This window comes from Pantherophis guttatus, chromosome 4 (assembly GCF_059756535.1).
Source record: "Pantherophis guttatus breed Tessera chromosome 4, ASM5975653v1, whole genome shotgun sequence".
Lineage (NCBI taxonomy): Eukaryota > Metazoa > Chordata > Lepidosauria > Squamata > Colubridae > Pantherophis > Pantherophis guttatus.
This window is the reverse complement of record NC_142066.1, coordinates 123,380,042-123,404,145: the sequence shown is the minus strand read 5'-3', so window position 1 is coordinate 123,404,145 and position 24,104 is coordinate 123,380,042. Positions and strand designations below refer to the sequence as shown.

General features: G+C 36.7%; 1 protein-coding gene across 2 annotated transcripts in view; it reads left to right on the top strand.

Annotated features, from left to right (window-relative positions):
- The first annotated feature begins 12 nt into the window (after positions 1–12).
- The window catches only part of BZW2 (basic leucine zipper and W2 domains 2), a 45,888-nt gene continuing 21,796 nt past the window's right edge, over positions 13–24,104 (top strand). Inside the window, exons 1-6 of one of the 2 annotated variants that reach the window (XM_034402451.3) lie at positions 13–158; positions 14,064–14,128; positions 15,046–15,222; positions 15,889–15,992; positions 17,795–17,860; positions 21,532–21,667. In XM_034402451.3, the coding sequence (XP_034258342.1) occupies positions 14,071–14,128; positions 15,046–15,222; positions 15,889–15,992; positions 17,795–17,860; positions 21,532–21,667 (541 nt within the window). In that variant the 5' untranslated portion in view covers positions 13–158; positions 14,064–14,070. Of the gene's footprint in view, positions 159–957; positions 980–14,063; positions 14,129–15,045; positions 15,223–15,888; positions 15,993–17,794; positions 17,861–21,531; positions 21,668–24,104 lie in introns of those variants that run through there. The other variant, XM_034402452.3, reaches the window with a different exon arrangement.

Genomic DNA, 24,104 nt, shown 5'->3' with positions numbered 1-24,104 from the left:
CTTTGGTTAAAATGGTGCAGCCTAGCCGTGAAGTAGGCGGAGCTCAGACTGCTTTGAGGTGTCAACGTGCTCGCCCTTCACTTTTCCATTGTGTGCGGAAGCGGGTGTCGTGTGTCTTGCTGCTTTCTCCTTAGACCAGAGCCTCTTCCCAGGCAGAGGTAAGCGAGTGTTGGGTTGTGGGGAACCGACGCCTTGAGCAAGAAAAGGGCAGAAGGCGAAGAGGAGGAAAAGCTGAACGAAAAGAGTTTGTGGCTGCTGCAAGGCACAAAGAGAGAGGGGGCAGGAGGCATAATTACTCTGGCTTTAAAGGGCATAGAAATAGAAAGACTCGTGCCTTTTCCGACAGGTTCGACTCCTTAGCTAATCAATTAGCCAGGCTTTGGGCTAAGGGCTTTCGAGCGACAGCAGCAGCAACACCAGCGGGAAATTTTTGGAGGCGAGAGCAACTTTGTGTTGGAAGAGGTGTACGTGCGTGACTTTAGCAAGGTGATATGAGACAAGAACATCGCGCTGGGTTGGAAGCAGCAGTGGGAGCTTTTAAAGCGTTTATTTGTGCAGCTGCTTTTGCGGGAGGGAGGGCCAGAAACTGTCTTTGCGTGGGGATTTAAAGGCCTCGTAATAGGGATTTGGAGTGGGGGGAGCACAATTCAAGGTCCCAAGACTGCTTCCAGCTGCTTGCTAAAATACAATAGGAAGAAACGTGTTGGCACCGAAGTAGCACCGGAGGGAAATCAAAGACGTGCCATTTTTTCTTTATCTCTTTGGGGAAACCCTGCACTTGGTGAAACGCTTATAAACGAAGGAGGTGTTTTGTAATATCCCAAAAGAAGGTTCAGGTTGCTTGAGAAAGCTTCCTTTGCAGTGCTACGGATCCGATGGTTGGGAGTATTTAAAACCAATCTGTCTCTCTGCGGGGCAGCGGGACATGCTGTTTTATTACAGGAGCGCCGTTGACATCCAAGAAACCTCAACCAGAGAAGTATAAATTCCATTTCTGTAGCATTTTATGATAACCTCAAATATTAGATTATTTATCTGACAGTAAATTACATTCTAAATTGTCATGTGGATTACATATATCTGTCAGAAGGAGCCCATGTATGAAATTTAGAATGTAATTCATTAATGTACAGGTGTTTTTAAATATATAATTCAAAGTGATTGAGATTTGTGATAAAGGGGGTAAGTTGGGGGGATAACAAATGTCTTGAAGATTCCTTGTACCAAACAAACTTTTAATCTCTGTCACTCTGAATGCTTTTTTTTAAAAAAGTTGCACCCTCTGTTTAGATTTCTATGGGTTTGTTTGAGGGCATTCAAGTTTATTGAAGAGCCTTGGTGGTGCAGCAGACTAAAGCACTGTTAAGTAACACCAGCTGCCTGCAATTACTGCAAGTTCAAATCTCACCAGGCTCAAGGTTGACTCAGTCTTCCATCCTTCCGAGGTAGGTAAAATGAGGACCCGGTTTGTGGGGGCAATAAGCTGACTTTGTATAAAAAAGAACACCGCTTAGGGGGGGCTGAAAGCCCTATTAAGCAGGTATATACAAAAGTATGAAGGCTATTGTTTAAGGCATTGTAAGCCGCCCTGAGTCTCCGGAGAAGGGCGGCATATAAATCGAACCAATAAATAAATAAACAATAAATAAATATTATCTGTTCTTATATCTTAACTGAGTAGGAGAAGACAATTGGCTTAAAAGTAATATTAAAATTATTCACAAGGTTTACGATTCCATTGAAAGATACTGTAGCAATCAACCAGTATTGTAAAGTCAGAGATTTCATTTGAGATTGAACAGATCTAGGATGATATCCAGATAAATTAAGATTGATTTATAAAATTAGAGTTTCTTGCTTTTATTTTTCCTAAGGGTTAGTAGAAATTCCATTCTGCAATTGTGATTTATTTTAGTGGAATACCTTCTGAATATGACTTTGAACTCCTTTTTAAAATTTAAAATGTCACAAATGCAGTATTAAAACTATATAATTTAACATTTGGTTTTATTAAACAATATAGTAAAACAAAGCTACTTTTTAATATATTTTATCTTTCAGTTGTAATATTAGAGATTTCAATTGCTTAGCTATTAGAGATTTTTCTATAGCTTGCAAATAATTCTGAGCAGCATTTTATACTATTGATTGTGTTAGGCTAATTACACAAGTTTAGTAGTATTTTCAAGTAGATGCACTTCTGCATCCAACTTGCATCCAACATCATGTATCAAGCATTCTCATGGAGAGTTGCAAAAGTGGGTAGAGATGAAGGAAAGAACCACCATCCTTGCAAATAGGTGTGATTGGGTGTAATTCTCTCCAAGAAAACCTGTGTAAAGCTTTCTGGATCAGGTAATATCCAGTTTGTGTAGTGATTTAATCACCAGGCTAGAGACCAGGAAACTCAGTTGTACTTTCAGAAGTCACCACTAATTTAAATGGGCACACATACATGAAAGATCTTCTAGTTTGCTCTTTGTTTTTTATTCTTTGTTCATACTACCAACCAGTTTTTACCAATTATTATCAAAGATGATTATCAGATCCAAAGGTAAAAAGCTAGAGCATCTTGCTGATCTCAGCTGAAAGTTACCAATCCCCTTTAATAAGGGATTATAGTCTTTTCCACTTTGTGGCTATGTTTATCTGGAAACTATAATTTAAGATTTGTAATCCACCGCAACTAAGATTTATATTATTACAGATGAATTTGTCAGGTGATAATTTACTACCTTTTGTACAGTATTTCTTGGTACTTTATACTTCTTGGACCATTATTTAAGAAAAATGCATCATAGTTGCATGATTATAAACTAGGTGTGCAGTGAAGTTAATATTGTTCATAGATCGATTGATAGACATGTTTGAATTGGAAAAGTTGTTACCTATTGTTTTCTTTCTAATAATATTACGAAAAGGCAATCCATCATCCTGTCCTTAAGTTCTATATTAAACTACACAATGTAGTGCCTACAGATAAATGCAACTTCTGCTATTGTTTTAATCTTTCTCCATTGTGTAACATTGGACAAACATAAAATTGTCTTTTCAGTACTGCTTCCTTTTCATTGTGCTTTCTTTTCAAAAGGTACAAAATATTATGCCACTGAAGATTAAGGGATAAAATTGTACAAAACATTTGTATCTATTTTGGGCAAGTGCTATATTATTTGGTAAATACAGTAATTATATCAAATATTGATTCAGCTATAATTATATGTCTAGATTCAAATTAAATCACATTTGGAATAGGCCTACTACAATAAATAGGACTTAAACTGCTCAGGATTTCCCAGGCTCTATTTAAAGTATATTAAATGTACATACAGTTTGCTTCTTAAGTCAAAAGTACAGATTTAATGCCTCTTTTTTCCTTTATAAAGAGTGCGTGTTTTACATTAAAAAACATAAAATTAGTGGACTTGAAAGAGACACATTAAAATAGCTATTCCTGTTCAGAATAATGCCATAAAAAGATAACTGATAAATGAAGAAATCTGTCAGTTAATTTACCCCCCACCCCAATAATATCCTTCACCACCAATAAAATGTATTTGAAGTTAATGTACAATAAAGAGTATTTAATTTATTGATTAGCTTTCCTGGTAAAAAGATGTTTCAGGTGAGTGCCCATAGCAAGTCACTCAAATGATACATGAAATAAGATAAATACTGGATAAAAATGTCAGTCCTGTTGCAAATATATATATATTATATATATGTGTGTGTGTGTGTGTGTTTTCTGAGGTTTTCGCGGGTGTTTGTATGTAGGTCTTTGGTTATTCGGGTTTTCTCCCGCGTAAAATTGGAAGTGTCTTGGCGACGTTTCAACGAAGTCTCATTTGTCATCTTCAGGCTGGTGTTTTCGGCTTCATGCTTCTAGGAGCAATGTATGATCGCAGCTGTTTCTTCCTTTTAACTGCCAGTGGGGGTGTGAACTGATTGGGTGGGAGCTTGGCTGTGTTCTGATTGGGTGGAGGTGTGTTCTGATTGGTTGGGGGCTTGGCTGTGCTCTGATTGGATGGGGGCTTGGCTGTGCTCTGATTGGATGGGGGTGTGTTCTGTTTGGGTGGGGGCTTGGTTGTACTCGGGTTAGTCTGAGTTGCAGGGGGATTTGAGCTGGTGAACTGCATTGCTGCCGTTTGGCTTCGGGTTTGTGGCCGTGCCACATCTTCATGGTGGGTGTCAGCTTGCTTCATTTATGGAATGGAGGGGTTTAAAGTGGCTAATGATGCAGCTGTGGTCTGGCTTCTGGTCTGTGGTCATGCCTCATCATTGGTGTGGGCCTGGGTCTGCTCCTTGCGTGGACATGTGGTGACATCCTGTGTGGCCTTCGTGAGTGAGGGTCTGGTGTTACTCTTTGTGTTAGAGACTCGTTTGTCAATAAGGGCGGGTTTCCAAATGGCTGGTAGGCGGGAGGTATCATCTCGTTTATTCATGCTGTGTGGGCGTTTTTCTATCTCGATGGCTTCTCTGATTATTCTGTTGTTAAAGTGTTCAGTTTTGGCGATAGTTCTGGTCTTTTTAAAGTCAATTTCATGTCCTGTGGCTTTGAGGTGTTGGACCAGGGAAGAAGTTGGTTCCTCTTTTCTGACTGAGTTCTTGTGTTCTTCAATGCGTGCACTTATTCTTCTGTTGGTTTATCCGATGTATGTGGTGGGGCAGGCGGTGCATGGGATTTCATATACTCCTTGATTTTCTAACTCAATTTTGTCTTTGGGGTTTCTTAGGATGGTGGATATTTTTCGATTTGTGCAGAATGCTCTCTTTTTTTTTTCGTTCTCTTTTATTTATTTTTTAAAATTTTAAAATTTTATATTTTAAATTACTAACATTACAAACAACATATACAATATTTCACCCTGTGCTATACATAAGAAAGGAAGATTTGGTTCTTCGGATATATCCTCATGATCGCCAAAATCCACGTTCTCGGGGTACAGGTACCGAAGCATCCAATTTTCCCAGCGCATAGTCCACAAATGGTTTCCAAATTTTCCAGAAAATGTCTTCTTTATAGTCACCATTTCTAATTTTAATATCACATGTCATTTTATCATTTAAAGCTAATTTCCACATTTCACAATACCATTCTTCTATTCTAAAATTCACATCTAATTTCCAATATCTGGCTATTATAATTCTACCCATTATAATCATAATTCTAATCAATTCTTTCTCATATTTTGTTGGTTCTATTTCCTTAATTATCAACAGTAATATAGTTTCTGGTCTCAATATTATTGCTTTCCCCATCATTTCAAATATCATTTCCTCTAATTGTTGCCAAAACTTTTTAACTTTATCACATTTGTACCACATATGTTCATAAGTCCCTAATTCCATATCACATCTCCAACATTGTTTACTAATTTTTTTATCCATCAATGACAATCTTAATGGAGTCAAATACCATTTCCAAACAACCTTATAATTATGCTCTTTAATCCTTACAGATAAAGTCTTCATAATTCTACTCTTCCAATTCACGTTCCAATCTAAATCTGATATTTTAATATTAAGTTCTTTTTCCCAATTCATCTTCATCACCCTTTGTGGTTTTCCATCAAAATTTATAATCTTATATATCTTACTAACGAGTCCCTTTAGCCCAATTTCATCTTTCATAATTTGGAATACTAAATATTCAAATTCAGTTTTACTTCTACTTATCGAACAATTGTCCCTTACCTTCTTAGTCCATTTTTCTATCTGTATTTTTTCAAACCAGCCTAAACCCAATTTTTCAATGATTTCTTTTTTCCTCCTTTCATTTTCTGAAGTTTTTAACCAATCTATTATAGTTTGTATATTTTCATCTTCCATTACCCTATCACGACTTATATTAGTTTTAATCGGCCAATTTTCAATTGTCTTCCCTAAGAAAATTATATCTGGAATTAAAATTTTAACAAATTTGTTCCAAATTTTACTCAGTCCCTTTAACCAATAGCTATTAATTACACATTTTGATTTTGCTTTATCTAAAAACCATGTTGAGCCAAATCTCTTGATGTCCTTTAATTCTAAATCTCTCCAATGACTATCTTCACCTTTAAATATTTTTACCACAGTCCGAATAGCATAAACCCAATAATAATTGAGTAGTTTGGGGATTCCTAATCCACCTTCCTTTTGATTTTGATACCACATTTTCTTCACTAATCTAGGTCTTTTCCCACCATTACAAAATTTATCCAATTTCTTCTGATATCCTTCAATATCTTTCTCTGTCAAGTTTAACGGTAACATCTCAAATAAAAAATTAAACTTTGGCAACAACATCATCTTACACATTGCAATTCTACCAAACCAAGACAACTTTATCATTTTATATTTATCTATCTTTTTCTCAATTTCATTCATCACCACATCATAATTTAATTGTTTCATTTCTTTAACTTTGAGTGAAAGTGTTATGCCCAAATATTTCAATGTTTTTTTAATCCTTATCCCAAGTTGTTCTTGCATATTCTCCCACTCCTTACCATTATTATTCATTAATAATTCAGATTTTGACCAATTTATTTTCAAACCTGTCATTTCCTCAAATTCTTCCAAATGCTTATGTATCCTTTTCAAATCTTTCTCTATATCTTTCAAAATAATCAAAGTATCATCCGCATACAGATTTATCTTATATCCCTTATACCCCTCCAATTCTTCATCTTTTTCTATCATTTTAGTCAAAATTTCCATAACTAATAAAAATAATGTTGGAGACAGGGGACATCCTTGTCTTGTACCCGCTTCCAATCTTATCTCTTCTGTCAGCCTTCCATTCACCTTCACTCTTGCACTACTTTTTTGATACAGTTTTGAAATAACATGTATAAACTTATTACCAAAACCTAGTACCTCAACAATTGTTTTAATAGTTTCCCATTGTACAGAGTCAAAAGCTTTGAAAATATCTAATGATATTATACCTATTTTATTAGCATTATATTCAGCAACATCTATAATATTTAATACTCTTCTGACAATATCACTCATGTATCTACCCTTCACAAAACCTACTTGGTTATAACTTATATATCTATCTATAAATCTACTTAATCTATTATTTATAATGGCAGTAAATATCTTTGCATCTTGATTAATTAAAGAGATGGGCCGATAGGACTCAATCCTTTCTAAGTCTTTATCTGGTTTAGGGATTATAGATATCACCGTTCTGTTCCATGACAACGGAACTTCTCCACCATGTAAAATTCCGTTAAATAGTTTTTGCAATTTTGGAATGCTCTCTTGATGTTGTGTTTGTGGAGGATCTTGCTGATTCTGTCTGTGGTGCCTTTTATGTACGGGAGGAGGGCTTTGCCGTTTACTTGTTCTCTGTCTTGGATTTTAGTGGGGGTTTCTTTTTGGATTAGGTTGGTAATCTTATTTCTTTGAAATCCGTTGGATGTTAGTACGTTAGTGAGAGTGTGTAGTTCGGTTTTTAGGTGTTGTTTGTCAGCTAAGCGTTTTGTTCTGGAGATGAGTGTCTTGGCTACGGAGTTGATCTGTGCTGGGTGGTGGTGTGAGAGTGCATGCAGATAGCGGTTTGTGTGTGTTTTCTTCTGGTAGATAGTGTGTCCTAGGGAGCCATTGGATTTCTTGTAGACTAAGACATCCAGGAAGGGAAGTTGGTTGTTAGTTTCTGTTTCCATGATGAACTGTATTTTGGGGTGTAGGCTGTTGAGGTGTGTGAGGAAGTTGTCCAGTTTTTCTTTCCCGTGTGGCCAGATTATGAAGGTGTCGTCTACGTATCTGAGCCAGAGTTTGGGTTTGTGATCAGATTTTTCTAGAGCTTGGGTTTCAAAGTGTTCCATGTAGAGGTTTGCAATGACAGGTGAGGGGGTGATCCCATGGGTGCTCCTTCTATTTGTTTGTATTTTTGTCCGTTATAGATGAGGTATGCCACAGTTGTTAAATGAATCATTGCAGTTATTAAGTTAGTAACATTAAGTAATGTTAACTGAATCTGGCTTTCCTATTAACATTGCTTGTCAAAAGGTTTCAAAATATGTTCTCATGAGTCTCGGAAATTGCAACCATCATAAATATGAATCTGTTACCAAGCATTCAGATTTTGATCACATAACAGTGGGAATGCTGCACTGGTCATGGGTGTGAAAAACAAATATAAGTCACTTTTTTCAGTGCCATTCTAACTTCAAACTTTCATAAGTTAAGGACTACCTGTACCAGCTGTTCCTGAACAAGGAATTTGTTCAGATGCTAGACTACAAACCGGGAGATCATGAGTTCTAATCCTTTCTTAGGCATAGAAGCTAACTTGGTGACTTTGGGCTAGTCATTTTTTCTCAGCACAACCCACCAGGTTATTATGGGGAAACTACAAGACAGAATCATTTTGTACAATATTTTGAGTTATACGATAATAGAACATGGATGATATAAACCGATATACAAACAAACAAACAAATGATGGATGTTGTATTCTGATACAATGAACTACAGACTAATGAAATACTGTGCTCTATCTAATAAGTGAAAATATTATTTACAAAACCAGTTTTTTATGAATATACAAAATAGGATAAGAAGTATAATGCCATGTTTGAACATGTTTAATTTTCTTACCTCTCTTCTCCTTACTTTCTGCTTACAATTTATCAAAGAGTCTTTTCGTCCTCATTTTATAATTCCTTATACAGGAATGCCTATGAGTTATCTGGCAGCGGCCAAATACAGCCTTTAATTCACAATATTCCACTGTTCAGCATCTGAATCTCCACACCCATAGAGCAGTTTACCGCCTGGTCTTTCTACTCTCTGACAAGCCAATCCAGTTTTTTTGTGCTAGTGCTGGAAACTCTGGACTAGGCAATCTGGCTCATTTTTCTATTCCATTCCATGTTAACCTGGTGACATCCTGTCCAGCAGCATATCCTGCAGTATCCGAAATATACACTCCTCTTCTGTTTTTCATTTCTCTTTTTATATATCCTAGATCCAAGACATGTATCTTTTGCCTTCCCCTAAAATAAAAAATGATCTTGATATGATCCAACTACTTTCTCTAGCTGGGTACTGCACCCTCTCATGTACAAAATAAAAACAAAGCTTTATATTTTTAAAAGTTTTAAAAATAATTCACAGGACAACAAAATGGGTGGATGAATACATTTAATAAATATATAAATGTAATAAATGTAGGTAGTCCTTGACGTACAGCAGTTTGTTTAGTGACCGTTTGAAGTTACAAAGGCACTGAAAAAAGTGACTTACGATCATTTTTCACACATGACTGTTGCAGCATCCCCTTGGTCATGTGATTTACATTTGGATGCTTGACAACTGGTTCATATTTATGGTTGCAATGTCCCATGATAATCCCCTTTTGCAACCTTGTGACAAGTAAAGTCAATGGGGAAGCCAGATTCACTTAACAACTGTGTTATTAATTTAACAGTTGAAGTGACAAGAAATGTGACAAGAAAAGTTATAAAATGGGCAAAAGTCACTTAACAAATTTCTCACTTAGCAACATAAATTTTGGGCTCAATTATCATAGGTTGAGGACTATCTATCGATTAAAACTCAGGTTTCCCACTCCTGGAATATCACTGTAAGTACTAGGTCCATGATGGCGAACCTATGGCACGCATGCCGGAAGTTGCACGCGCAGCCATGTTGCCTGGCATGCGCGGCGTCCCCTATTCCTCTTCCAGGTTTCTGGAGCACGCATGCACACCAACCAACTAGTCTGCTGGTTACTGGTGCGCATGGGCACGTGGTGATCAGCTGGCCTTCAATTGTGCGGAAGCGGCCAGCTGAAGGCGTGCTCTTAGCACAGGTCCACACTGGCCATGCCATCGTCATCCGCATGCAGCCCCGGGACATCTACCCCTTGCCAGCCAGAAATGCTGCTGCCAGTCGTTCCCCTGTGCCCGCGCACCTGCTTGCCTCGTCACCTCCACCTCCACTGCAAGGAAAGGCCTCGAAGCTGCACTGCCTGGGATCCATGTAGGCTGCTGCAGGGGGAGACCTGGTATGTCTGGACGCTGTCCAGAGTGCAAGGCTGGCAGGAGGAGGAGCCTGCCACCGCCGCCCTCTACGCCCTGCCAGCTTCTCCTGCCACTGCCAGGGAAGCAGCAATGTGAGAACCGCCACCCCCTGGGGGCGGCGGTTCTCGCGTTGCCGCAGGGCGCTTGCTGGGAAGCCAGCACCCAGCACCCAGCACTCCTCCCAGTGGGGAGGAGCCCAGGCAAGGCCACGTGTTCGGAGCTTCCCTGGCCAGTGTATGGTGCTGCCAAGGTGGTGGGGCCAAGACCACTGCCGGTGGCCAGGGAATGGCTGTCTCGCCAGGGAACAGTCTGGTATCTAGCTGTCCTCCGGTAAGAGGCGCACCAGCCCCCTTTGAAAAAGGGGGGCATGCCTGGGGGGGCATGCACAGTGCGGGGTGCATGTGTCGGGGGAGGGTCATGTGTGCATGCACAAATGGGGCGCGCATTGCATTATGGGTGCTGGCATGTGCGAATGTGATAGCGTGAGTGCACTTGGACTTTTGGCACGCAACACCCAAAAGGTTCGCCATCACTGTACTAGGTGGATCAAATTATTTTGAAAATGAGTATGAAGGTATATTTATTTTGAAAATGAGTATGAAGGTACAAGTGAGCCTTTACTCCATTCTGTAAAATGGAGAAAATAAATTAGGCATTCTCATTTTGAAAAATGAAGGTACCGTATTTTCCAGCGTATAAGATGACTGGGCGTATAAGACGACCCCCAAATTTTCCTGTTAAAATATAGGGTTTGGGCTATACTCGCCGTATAAGACTACCTCTCTTCCAATGCACACCAAATAAAAATTAAAAAAACAACTGGCTCACCCACAATGTAAAAGCAGCTGTGCTAGACCCAAAATGGCCCCTGAAACAAGCAGGAACCTCACACAGCCACAAAAGCCCAAAAACCCAACTTTCACACTTTAAACACACAAAATTCCACATACAGCTTTGTGAGATTTTGTGTGTTTGTGTAGTTAGAGTGAAACACTACAGAAACACACTAAATCTCAGAAAGCTGCACAAATATTATTTTATTTTATTTTATTTTTATTTTTATATGAAAGCTAACTTTAAAACTTCCTAAATTTTAAATGGCTAGGTCTAAAAAAGAACAACTAAAAAAAACCCCAATTAACTATTTTTTTTTAAAGATCCCAAAGGGGAAAAAAACTTACCCAATAGAACAGGGGTCTCCAACCTTGGCAACTTTAAGACTTGTAGACTTCAACTCCCAGAATTCCTCAGCCAGCTTTGTTTTGATTGCAAGCAGGGAGTTGCTTGCTGATGGAATGGATTTTTCCCTTCTCCATGGCTCTGGCAATCCCAGCTGAATTGCCTGATTAGCAGGCAAAGCTGGGATCGTCAGAGCTTGGATCGCCAGAGCCATTTAAGGCTCGTCAGAGCCTTTCGGGCTAGTCTGCCTGGTTACAGGAGAATGACACCCGGCGTATAAGACGACCCCCAACTTTTGAGAAGATTTTCATGTGTTAAAAAGTCGTCTTATATGCCGGAAAATACGGTACTCTAAATGTAAATACATTTAATCCCTTCACCAGTGATGCTCCCTTTAATTCTTACATGCTAAGCTATAGTTTGGTTGGTTGGTTTGCTGCCCATCTCACTGATAACAGCAACTCTGGGTAGCATATAATATAACAAAAAAGTAAAAAAGGTACTACAAAATGATTTAAATAGGAGAATTAAATAGCTAAAAACCAAGAGGATGGGTTCTCTACCCCATCAGCCACTAACAATGTATTGCACCTCTATCAGGAACCCAAACCAACTTGGAGAGCCAGATAGAGTGCAAGAAGGCTTTGACAGTTTGGTTAGACAGAGAATGTTGCCAAAATATGATGATTCATTTATTTACCATAAGAACAAACTTTCTATTCTCTTTTGTTGTTATTTCACATTTTGAGCAGTGTGCTAAGGAAGTTTGTATTATGCTTTGCAATAAAAATTAAACTATTAAATGCCAGCGTCTGTTCATTCTGAATTCACAGAGTAAACCTAAATGTGTTTACTAAAAACTCTCAGCCTTACTGTGCTTTTGTTTGATTTGGTTTGGCTTAATATATTATATGAAGCCAGACAGTTGTGTTTTATTCAATAAACTACTGTATGGTTAAATCATATTTTAGGCAATGTACAAATCCAATCTCTCAGGCTCTGTATTTAGAATAACAAAGTGTATAATTCCATACTTCATTCTTCCAAGTTTTATTTTATACCAGTATATAAAGTATATCAGTATATCATTAACTCATATAAATATGACTTCCAGATGATTTAGTATATTTTACCAATTAAAAGATTAACAAATGAAGATAACCTTTTTGAAAAATTTACTTCCTCCGTGTAAATTAAGGACACCATCCATTCACCTGACGCAAGAACCAGGTACTCAGTTCCTTATTTGAAGTACTGTTGTACCTTCAAATGACAAGTGAGATGCTATGCAATGTATTGACAACTCTCAGCAGCTATTTAAAAATATTATGACAGATCAGTTAATTGTAGATAGTAATCCCAGAAAACAAGAAAATCATGCTAAATTTTCTAAAATCTAAGGGCACTTCTGCCTTCCATAGAAGACTGAAATATTGCATATGACAGAAGGAGGGTTGAGAAAATGTCGGTAGACCACACACATTCTGGACATAAACTGCTTCAACTCCTTGCCTTGGGATGGTGCTATAGGCCATGTAGGCCAAAACACATTTACATAGATACAGAAACAGTTTTTTTGCCTGGGCCATCACTCCACTGAAGACCTAATTCTCATCTAATTTGTCTAATTTGTATTTGTGTGTATATATAAATGTGTATTTACCCATGTAATATGGCTATTGTATTATTATGTATTATATTTCTTATTCACTGCTCTTATTGGTTTCTTTATGATTATGATTATCATTATTCTGTTGCTTTGCATGTGCACCGAGAGCTTCTGCACCAGAGACAAATTCCCTTTGCGTCTAATCACATTTGGCCAAATAAAGTATTCAATTCAGTTCAGTTTTGAGTCCCTTTTCTTGTTCCTATTTGTCTCAGAACTGCTTTAGTACACCAGTAGTGGTTACAAAATACACTTGCTTTCATCTTGTCTTGACTTTCCAAACCTTTCAGATTGACGAATCTGACTTACTAATACTCTTCACTTTATTCCTGCAATGAACTGAATGTGTCTTTTTCATAATGTGATCTTCACAGCTAAGTGAGGCTCCGTCAGTCCAGCAATGCCTTCCCCACTAGTGTTGTACAATTCCTTTGATCTATAGCTATAATCAAATGCATTTGGCAGTTCTGGCTGTTCTCTCAGCAGGATTGGTAACTAGCGTTTTAGTGACTACCTTATAAAGCCTGGTTTAAAGCAGATTATAGTGTGATGCATTTTACAGCTAAATATAGATGTTAAATAAAAATTATCTCTGGAATTACTTCTGCTATGCAATGAAACAGTACAGGTGATAAATTTGGCTTCCTCTCTCTGTTCTTTTTTAAGGTTTTTGTTTCCATTTCACTTTTAAAATTTATTTCTATGGATTATTTTTAGTGTTTTCTTTTATCTTGACTGGTTACTCAGGAAGAGTGACATGTATTAAAACATGAGAATGATGGACATAATGAAGAAGACTGTATGTTTATGGAATGCAAAACCTAAGCTAGACTTAGGATGATCCCCATTAAACTGCATGTAGAATCAACGTGGCTATCCACAAACAATGTGAAAGCATTACATGGAAGTAATTTAACTTCTCTACTGCAACAGTTATGGTCTTTTGTGGGTCATTTTTCTAAATCAAGGTTTATTTTAGTTGTTTGTTTGTATCCCACTTTTATTGTTTTTACAAACAACCCAAAGCAGGAACATATCCAATACATCATCTTCCTCCTATTTTCAACCCTGTGAAGTGGATTGAGCTGAAAGATGCAGTGATATAATCTTTTATACTTGCAGTTTAGTATTATTTAACAGTCTTTTGATTTAAAATATTTCTTTTAAAATAATACTTAAAATTTGTATTCCAGAAATTTTATGAATAAGCACCAGAAGCCAGTTCTAACAGGCCAGCGGTTCAAAACAAGGAAGAGGGGTAAGCTTAACAATTTGTTATAGTAGTACTGAAATAGTATTTTAGTACTTTATACAGTATTGTATGTTTTATTTCTTCTCTCAAACAAAACACAAAATAATGAGGTAATGATTTTCTTTAATGGTTTATAGTGGAAACTATAGCTAAGATCACACAGCACTGAATGAGTTGTAAACCATAGAACTTTGCTTAAGTATCATATTTGATTAAAACGAAGTGCATTATTATTTACTGTAGCACATTTATTGTATATTTATGTAGCTGCCCATCCTATGCCAAACTATATCAATTATCACACATTAAAATAAGCTAATTTCAAATTTTAGTAATATTGCCCTGTTTCAATAAACTTAATGTTAAATATAATTCCTTTGAAACAGAAGAGACTATATGTCTTTTACATAGAAACAGAAGAGTATGTTCCTAATCTGTTATGTACTTGACATGAAGAAAGAAAAGTACAGATATAAAATTGGTATGACCTGACCATCTGAGAGGTTTTATAGTAATTGCGAAGTTTATTTATTGCTATTATTAGCATATAAAGTACACTTACATAGAAAGAAGAATTCTGTCATGTGAAATGTTAATTGCCCTTCCAGTCAATTTTAAGAAATTGATTCAATTAAAACAAAACCACACAGTTTCTATTAATTTGTTATTAATTTGAAAGTATGGAAAATCAGTATTAAAAATACTGCTTTGGAATTCTGTAACAAGATAAATTTAAATTCATTCAAGTTAAAACTGATTATAACAGAGACAAACAGCAGGAAAATGGAACACAATGTATGCATCAATCTCGGTAGTATAGAGACCAGTGCATTAATAAGCATATGTTTAGAATGATAAATAGCTGAAAAATATAGGTAAGTAATAAATTGTGTAAACTTATTAGTACTAGTTTTCTATTACAGATGAAAAGGAGAAATTTGAACCCACTGTCTTCCGGGATGCAATTGTCCAAGGTCTTAATGAAGCTGGTGATGACCTGGAAGCGGTAGCCAAATTTCTGGATGCTACGGGCTCAAGGCTAGATTACCGACGCTATGCTGACACTCTATTTGATATTTTGATAGCTGGCAGCATGCTAGGTATGTATGTTACATAGAAAACTTCAACACTTCCATCAAAGCTAGCTCTAGCAACATATATTTTATATTTTAAATTTGTATACCGCCCTTCTCCCTGAGGACTCAGGGCGGTGAACAGCCAAGTAAAAAACATAAACTACAAACATTAAAATACAATTAAAAAGATATATATAAATTTGGCCCCATGATTAAAAACAATAACAGACAATTAAAAACATTTTAAAAAGTGTTAGGCCAGCCCGGCTTGCTGGAAAAAGAAGGTTTTAAGGGCATGGCGGAAGGCACCGAGTCTTGGATTCTCCTTATCTCTGGGGGCAGCTGATTCCAGAGGGTAGGTCATGTCTCCTTGATTCTGTTAGCCATAGGGTTAAAGAACTGTTTCTATCTTGATTCTCCTTTTTCTATGTGGTATATATCTTAAGTTTGTTTTAGAAACTTTGGATATCTATGATTACTGTAAATATATGAAGTCGTATGGAGTATAGAAGCTAAAACTAGAGTCTGCATTACAGGCAGTCTCATTATAAGCTTTGATACTCATATCATGTTGTAGTTCCATGGTTGAAAACGCTTTGTAATAAGCTTTATATATAGAACACTATCTCTTTTTCCCATGTAGATAATATAAGATTTAGTTATGTTATTATTTTGAATGTGCCTTTTCAGCTCCAGGTGGGACGAGAATAGATGATAATGATAAGACCAAGACGACAAACCAGTGTGTATTTTCTGCAGTTGAAGATCATGATGCTCTCCGACACTATGCTCAGGTTCAGTCAAACATTGAGACCGATGACAAATAGATCATAGTTGTTTTTATTTTGAAGTATTATTATGAAGCTTTATGTTTTAATAAATGCATACATACATACATACTCAGCAAAAATGCCATTGATGTGATTGAATTATTTATTTAATTGTTTATTAGGAGTTATGTGCATTCCAGTCCAAATATCATCATCACAGCTAAAAGTCTATTAGTATTTTAACTGAAATTAAAGAAGATTTCAGCATCTGTGAAGCACTCAGATATGGGAGTTTGCTGCCTATATTAATTCTACTTCTAATCCATTTTTATTAGCTTTCATGAATCTGAGCAAGGTGGAAGCTAGTCTGATTATGCAGCTTGCAAGAAGACTGGAGTCTGTGATCACTATAAATGAAAATTCCTAAGAGAAGAGACCACAAAGTCAAGCTTGAGTTGGATCTATTTTTCCCAATCTTTTTGGCTGAATAGAAGCCATTGGGAGTAGATGGTTCCATAGATACCAATGTCCTAAGTTACCAAAGGGTATAATGATGGCAAAGTACCTTGAATTGAATCCAAAAGCAAGGTGGCAATGTAACTGAAGTTTTTGGATGGTGTTCAGAGAAATATACAAATAGAAAGGGTTGTAGTAATCAATCAAGAGGTGACTAAGATATCAATTAAAAGATTTATATGGCTGCCCATTTTAAGCAACTCTAAGTGGTTTAAAACAACTGTAAGCAGGGTCTCCTAGTTCAGAAAAGGTCCTAACTGGTAAATCATATATTTGCAGTAATTCTGCAAAAGCCTCCTGGCCGTAACTGTCATCTGTTTTCAAACTGAAACCAAGTGAACTGCTAGATTAGATTAGATTAGATTAGATTAGATTAGATTAGATTGACAGAAAGACAGGCAGACAGATATAGCAGTGAAATGAGCAGCTATATAAATTTCATAGATAGAGACCGCTTGGGAATTGGCCAATGCCTAGAGTAACCCTGTGGATTGGATGGGAGAGATGGTGCTGCAATTTCCTTGTGATCTATTTTAGGATAAACTACCACAAGGGCACTGCAGTGACCTTAACTTTTGTAATAAGTATCTTTAGGGAGGTGGGGTTTATAACTTTGAATGGTGTCTAAGTGAATGATTAGGATACCCTGTAGTCCCATTCAGCTAGTTCGGCTAGGTCTCTAAATGTTATATTTTTTGTTAATTAAAGCAGTTGGATCATTTTCAAAAGTAGTCCTACATTCAGTATGAAATTATTTAATTCAAGATACTAAGACTATATGGCTTAGTCTATATGGCTAGATTATTTTATCTGATGAGCCAGCTAATGCTGGTAATCTGAGTTAACCCTTCTTTTGAAACTCCAACCTTATTTTAACAATAAATTGACTGACAGGATTCTATTTGAATCCTTCCTCAAGATTCAGTTTGAATTAGTAAATGAATTTAACTACTTTAGTAGTTTATTTTTGATAATATCTGATAGAGTATATATTACTAAGATAAATCATAATCAGTGAGAAATAAATTGCTTAATATTTAACAATGGAAAATATTGATTTATGTTCCTGCTTTCTGCTTTAACTACTGCATTAAGTATACCCACCATCATATTAGTGATGAACTGGATAACAGTAATGATACCATTGTACATCTGCCTGTGTGTTTAGATGAGTTATTAAATAAGTAAATTAATGAATTATATTTAATCTACATTTTCATTTTATCATTTATTATTTGTAACCATTTTTACAGATGACAGTTATATAATTAGTTTGTATTTGTGTTAAATGTTTATTTTCTCATATTTAGGTGTTCAATAAGCTGATCAGAAGATACAAATATTTGGAAAAAGCATTTGAAGATGAAATAAAAAAGGTAGTTTTACTCTAACATGTAGGAACTTTTAATGTGCTTCAAATAGAATAAGAAACTATTTTGGCTGCTGAAATATCAGTTATTACAATAGCTTCTTATTTGCATAGATTTTTCAGAGTTTCTTAGTAAAGATAACTAAAAGATCTTTTGCTTACATCTATAAACGGAACTTCCCTAAATTTATTCCCTCTTAAGTGAGTTGGGCATCAAGTCCAATAATTTCTATTCAGAGATTATGCTAAGAAACATAGCTGGCAAGCACTAGGATTTGAGGGTGCATTTTAGCTTATATTGGGCAGTAATACAGATAGGTCTTGACTAGGGTGGTTAATAAATCCCACAAAATAGTCTCATTATTCAAATTTATTTATAACCATGTTTATTATTTTTATAAATAACTCAAGGTGGAAAACATACTTAATACTTATTACAGGTTAACAGAGTTGGAAGGGACATTATAGGTCATCAACCCACACTCAAGCAGGAGATCCTATATCATTTCTAACTAATGGCAATCCAGTCTTTTCTTGAAAGTCTCAAGTGATGAAGCTCCCACAACTTTCAAAGGCAAGCTGTTCCATTGGTTGATTGTTCTCACTGTCAGGAAAGTTCCTCCTCATTTCTAGGTTGAATCTCTCTTTAGTCAGTTTCCATCCATTATTCCTTGTCTGGCCTTCAGGTTCTTTGGAAAACAGCTTGACTCTCTCCTCTCTATGGCAGCCCCTCAAATATTGGAACACTGCTATCATGTCTCCCCTGGTCCTTCTCTTCACTAGACTAGTCATGCCCAGTTCATATAACTGTTCTTCATATGTTTTAGTTTCCAGTCCCCTAATCATCCTGGTTGCTCTCCTCTGCACTTTTTCTAGAATCTCAATATCTTTTTTTATAGTGTGGTGGCCAAAACTGGATGCAGTACTCTAGGTGTAGTCTTACTAGGACTTTATAGAGTGGTATTAGAACCTCACTTGATCTTGATTGTATCCCTCTGTTACTGCAATTTAGGATTGCATTGGTTTTTTAAGCTGCTGCTGCACACTGCTAGCTCATATTTAGCTATTTGTCCACTAAGACTCTAAGATCCCTCTCAAAGTCACTGCCAACTAAACCTGGTTTCCCCCAGTTTATATGTGTGCTTTTGGTTTTTCTTACGCAAGTGTAAGACTTTACTTTTCTCTACGTTGAATTCATTTTGTTATATAGGGCCCAGTGTTCAAGTCTGTCAAGATCCAGATGGATCTTGAGCCTATCTTCTAGAGTGTTAGTTATTCCTGCCAGTTTAGTATCATCTCCAAATTTGGTGCGTTACCTTTCTATTCCCTCATCTAAGTTGTTTATGAAGATATTGAAGAGTACTGGGCCTAAGACGGAACCTTGTGGCACCCTACTGCTTATTTCTCCCCATGTAGACTTAGACCCATTAAGGACTACTTGTTGAGTATGGTTTGTCAGGCAGTTGCAAATCCATCTGGTGGTGAAGCTATCTATCCCACTTTTTTCTAGTTTATGAAGAAGTAGATTGTGGTCTATTTTGTCGAATGCCTTGCTGAAGTCTAAGTATATTATGTCAACAGTATTTCGCTGGTCTACTAATTTAGTCACTATGTTGAAGAATGAAATAAGATTGGTTTGGCATGATCTGTTTTTAACAAACCCATGCTGTGACTGCTAGTTATTATTTTACTCGTTTCTAGGTGTTGGCAGATCTGTTTTTTTTTATCTTTTCTAATATCTTCCTGGGTATTGATGTTAGGCTGATTGGTCTGTAGTTTCCTGGGTCTATTTTTTCCCCCTTTTTTGTAGATGGGAACCCCATCAGCTCTTTTCCAATCCTCTGGTAGTTCCCCAGTGTTCCAGGATTTTTGAAAGACTTTTTCCTCTTCCTATTTTCCCCACAACAATAACCTTGATCTGAGAGAGAGTGACTATCCCAAAGTCACCCAGACATCTTTCATGCCTAAGGCAAGACTAGAATTCACAGTCCCCTAGATTCTAGCTTGGTGTCTTAACCATTAGAACAAATTAGCTCTCATTTGCACTATTTGAAGCAGGGGCAAAATGCTCCCAGATCGGACCAGATCATCCGATCCGGTAGCGATTTTTCCCTGTGGTTCGGTGATCCAGTATCGATCGCTGCCTGGATGTCATTACTTCCTGGTTTTAACCAGGAAATAATTTTTTGGGGTTTTGCGCATGTGCAGAAGATGTGCCCATGTATGTGACATGCGCAAGTGCATGCGCACGGCACATGTGCTTCCAAACTGGTAAGGAAGGTAAGTAGATTTCACCCCAGATTTGAAGTATTTATTTATTTATTTATTATTTAAATTTATATACTGCCCTTCTCCCGAAGGACTCAGGGCGGTGTACATCCAAAAATAAAAACATAAAAATATAAAATTTAAAACAATTTAAAAGTATATTAAACAAATTTGGCCCATATTAATTAAAAAAAACCCTTTTTTAAAAAAACAAATTAAAAACAATTAAAAGAGCTACGCCAGCCCGGCTTGCTGGAATAGAAAAGTTTGAGGGCACGGTGGAAGGTGCATAGATCTGGGATCCTTCCTATCTCCAGGGGCAGCTCGTTCCAAAGGCCAGGTGCCCCCACAGAGAAGGCTCTGCCCTGGGGGCCGCCAGTCGACATTGTTTGACCCACGGCACCCTGAGGAGCCCCTCTCGGTGGGAGTGTACTGGCCAGTGGGAGGCTACCAGTGGCAGAAGGCAGTCTCGTAAATACTCAGGTCCTAAGCCAGTGATGTTGCTATGGAAAATAGCATTGAGCTGGTTTCAGCTCAGTGAAAATAGGTAACTAATGGGTAATAAATACAATAAATATAGATAATAAAACAATCTTTATATGTATATTTATAAAATATTACAGTAAAGGATAAAAAGAATATAGATAAATTTTAAATTTATTTTTAATGAAGTCATAGACTAGATAAAAAAGTGTTTTTTTAAAAAAATCTGAATATAAGCTTTATATTTAGAGGAAAACATAAAGGTCTTTTTAGATATGTGGAAAAAACTTATGCAACTTTTTGCAACTATTGTAACTAACTATTTTACAAGCATAGTCAATGGTTATTGAAAGTTATATGTGTACCATAGCTCTGTGATAAAGCAAGTATTTTGAATCGTAAGAGTCTACATATTGATTTGTCAAAAGGTTAGGATTGCATGTTGAAATTAGAGGGCAGTTAAATATATTTTCCAGGAATTAAGACAAATTATCATTCATTTTCTCTATTCTCGTTATGTCCATGTATTGCATTTTGTTGTCAGCAATGTATGATTATGCAATTTTGAACTTTGATTCAAAGCTGTGGATCAAAGTGTAACTAATACTCTACTTTGTGCCCTGTGTTCTTCCTGTTCTAAACAAAATAAATATAACTACCCTACTTATTCTTCATTACTATTTGCTGACTTACTTTCACAACAGAGATTAATTGGATTGATTTTAAGTTTATATTCAGTTGATTTAATGTAAATGGTGTTCTTTCTCATAAACTGATAAACACATTAACTTTTAAGGTAGTTTTTGGTAATTCGTAGTTAGATATAGCATTACTATTACTATTTTGGGCAGCCCAGGGCACTTCAGGTTGTTTTCTGTGTTTATATGTTTCCAAAAACATATAAACCTCACCTTTTTTGCCTCACAGCTCCTGTTATTTCTTAAAGCCTTTTCTGAAACAGAGCAAGCAAAATTGGCAATCCTCACTGGAATCTTACTAGCTAATGGAACACTACCAGCTACCATTTTAACAAGCCTTTTCACTGACAGCATTGTCAAAGAAGGTAATTAAGAGATTTTCTCTTCTCCAAAGGATATACATTATCTTCTCCCACAGGATAGCTTTATCTTTATTTTGAAAAGGCAGGATCTTTGACGTTGTGGCTTTAGAATTAAGGATCACTCTCTTGAGGTCTTATGTATTTTCCATTCCCTCCTCTTAGAATTAATAAATTGTAAACCTTACATGCTGTGCATGTATAAATTGTTTATTGATAATTTTGTTAGTTCATCATGTTAATATGACTAGGATTTAATTTGAGAATCCTAAAAGTCATCTTGAAAATTTAATGGGTTTTGTTTTGTTTAATGGACAATATCTTTGCAGGGCTTAGTACATTAAAAGGAAATAATTACCTTCCCAGAAAAAGGCTGAGGAGGTTAGAGGAAATCAGGAAATCAGTATTTCCAAGAAGTGACCTTGAATCTAACGGCCAAGTAACATGTTAGGGCAATTGTATTTATAAAATTGAGTGTGCTTAAAGCCGCTGGTACTTCTCTCTTATCAAAACAAACAAACCAGCAACTGGAACTTCTTAGAAAGAAAAGAGATAATCATGTTTTCTCCTGCTGTTTTCCTTTAAGGATTGTTCTTTTTTGAAATACATTCAGGGTAGGGATAATATTTTAAACAATAAAAGTGTGATATTAAAATCCACTATTTTCTGCATTGATTAAAGATTTTGAGGCTTCTTTTTTGTTAACAGGATGTTATTTATATGTACCCCAACTTTCAAGTATAATTTATCTTTGAGAGAACGCTAAGTACAAGTTTTAATAGTACGTTTGCTCCCTAAAGACTCTTCATTGTGGGATTAAGAAAAGCTAAATGATTCCTCAATAAATCTCTGAAAATTTATTTTTTTTAATAACATAAGTGAAAGCCTGCATTGAGGGAGAGATAACAAGGCCATTACTGTTCTCTTCCACTTGGTTACATTTTTGGGATGCCTGCAATGCTATCAAGTGTTTCAAGATGCTACAGCTTGTATCAGGGACAAAAGGGAGGATTCTACTATGCATGTCCATTGATGAAATTCACTTATGGCAGTGTTTCACAATCTCAGCAACTTCAGAATGTATGGAATTCAACTCCCAGAATTCTCTCAGCTGTCATGCTGGCTGGGGGAGTATTGGAAGTTAAATATTTTAAAGCTGATAAATTTCAGAAACGCTGCTCCATGGACATAGTTGAATAACTTATTTTGAATTCAGATGAGTTTTTCTTCTGTTCAAAAAATGTTAGAAACAATGGTATAGTTAGGTATATTTCTAGTTGTTCTCAACAGATGATAACTATGATAACTATAACACATGCTGTTCATTTATGTTTCCTTCCATTCTCTTTTTCTTTTACTTTCTTGTAAAAAAAGGAATTTTAGACATCCAAATATTTAATCCCTTCTGAAAACTTATCCTTTTTGGCTTACTAAATTGTTTTGCATATGTATAATCTGAATATGTATAAATGTATAACTATAATTTCCTTAATTAGGGTGTGACATCGTCCAGACATGGGTTGCTTCAGTCGGGTCTGCCACAGGCTGAGTCATAGTTTTTTGACCACGCCCCTTGGTCCTCCCTTTCAGGCTCAGTTTCGACTCAGTCGCCCTGAGAGAAACATCTGCAGATCTGGCTCTCAGACCAGGTCTGTTTGATCACACACAATTTGTGAGTTTTTTGACTTTTTATTTTACTTTATTTTTCTCTACCTTTTATTTTTGAATTTTTATTTGATTTTTTTCAAAGATACCGGTCTACCAGGCTATTTATTTTTCTTGTAGCCTGCCAGTCTATTATCTACTGGAGCGACCTGGTTTACCAGGCTTTGCTTCACTCCTGGCAGCAGCCATTTTGGAAGCCCCATTTTTAAGGGAAAATTTTCTTTTGCTTTTTCTTTAGTTTTGGTGAGCTCTACACCACCAACGATTATAAAAGGGCTCAGACCACTATACCACCAACGATTTAAAGTGGTTCCCTGGTAACAGCTCCAGGATCACTAAATACGGTCACCGCTGCTGCCCTCAGCTCCCAGAACCAACGATCAGCTGTAGGATGGCTCTTTAAAGCATCGCAGCACTTCAGTTTTGCCGCTTTGCCACCAACGAGCTTAAAGAAGAGGTTTGGAAGCAATTTCTCTTCCCCTCTTACCACCAACGAGATTTATTCTTTAAGGAGAATTGCAAGGTTATTCCTTGCTCTCTCCCTGTGGCATTTCCAGCTATCGGTTCCTGGAATCATGGCTGTGGAGGTGCTTTAGGGCTTCCTAGATGGTCACCTCTGGAGCAGCGTTTATCCTGCTCACATGTGACCTGGCAGCCATTGAGCTTAACGCCAGAGTCATCGCCATCTTTGTTTATCACTCCACGTGGCGAAAGTGAAACTAACTCTTCTCCAGTCGACATCTTGGTCACAGTGAGTATACTATAAAGATGGCGGATC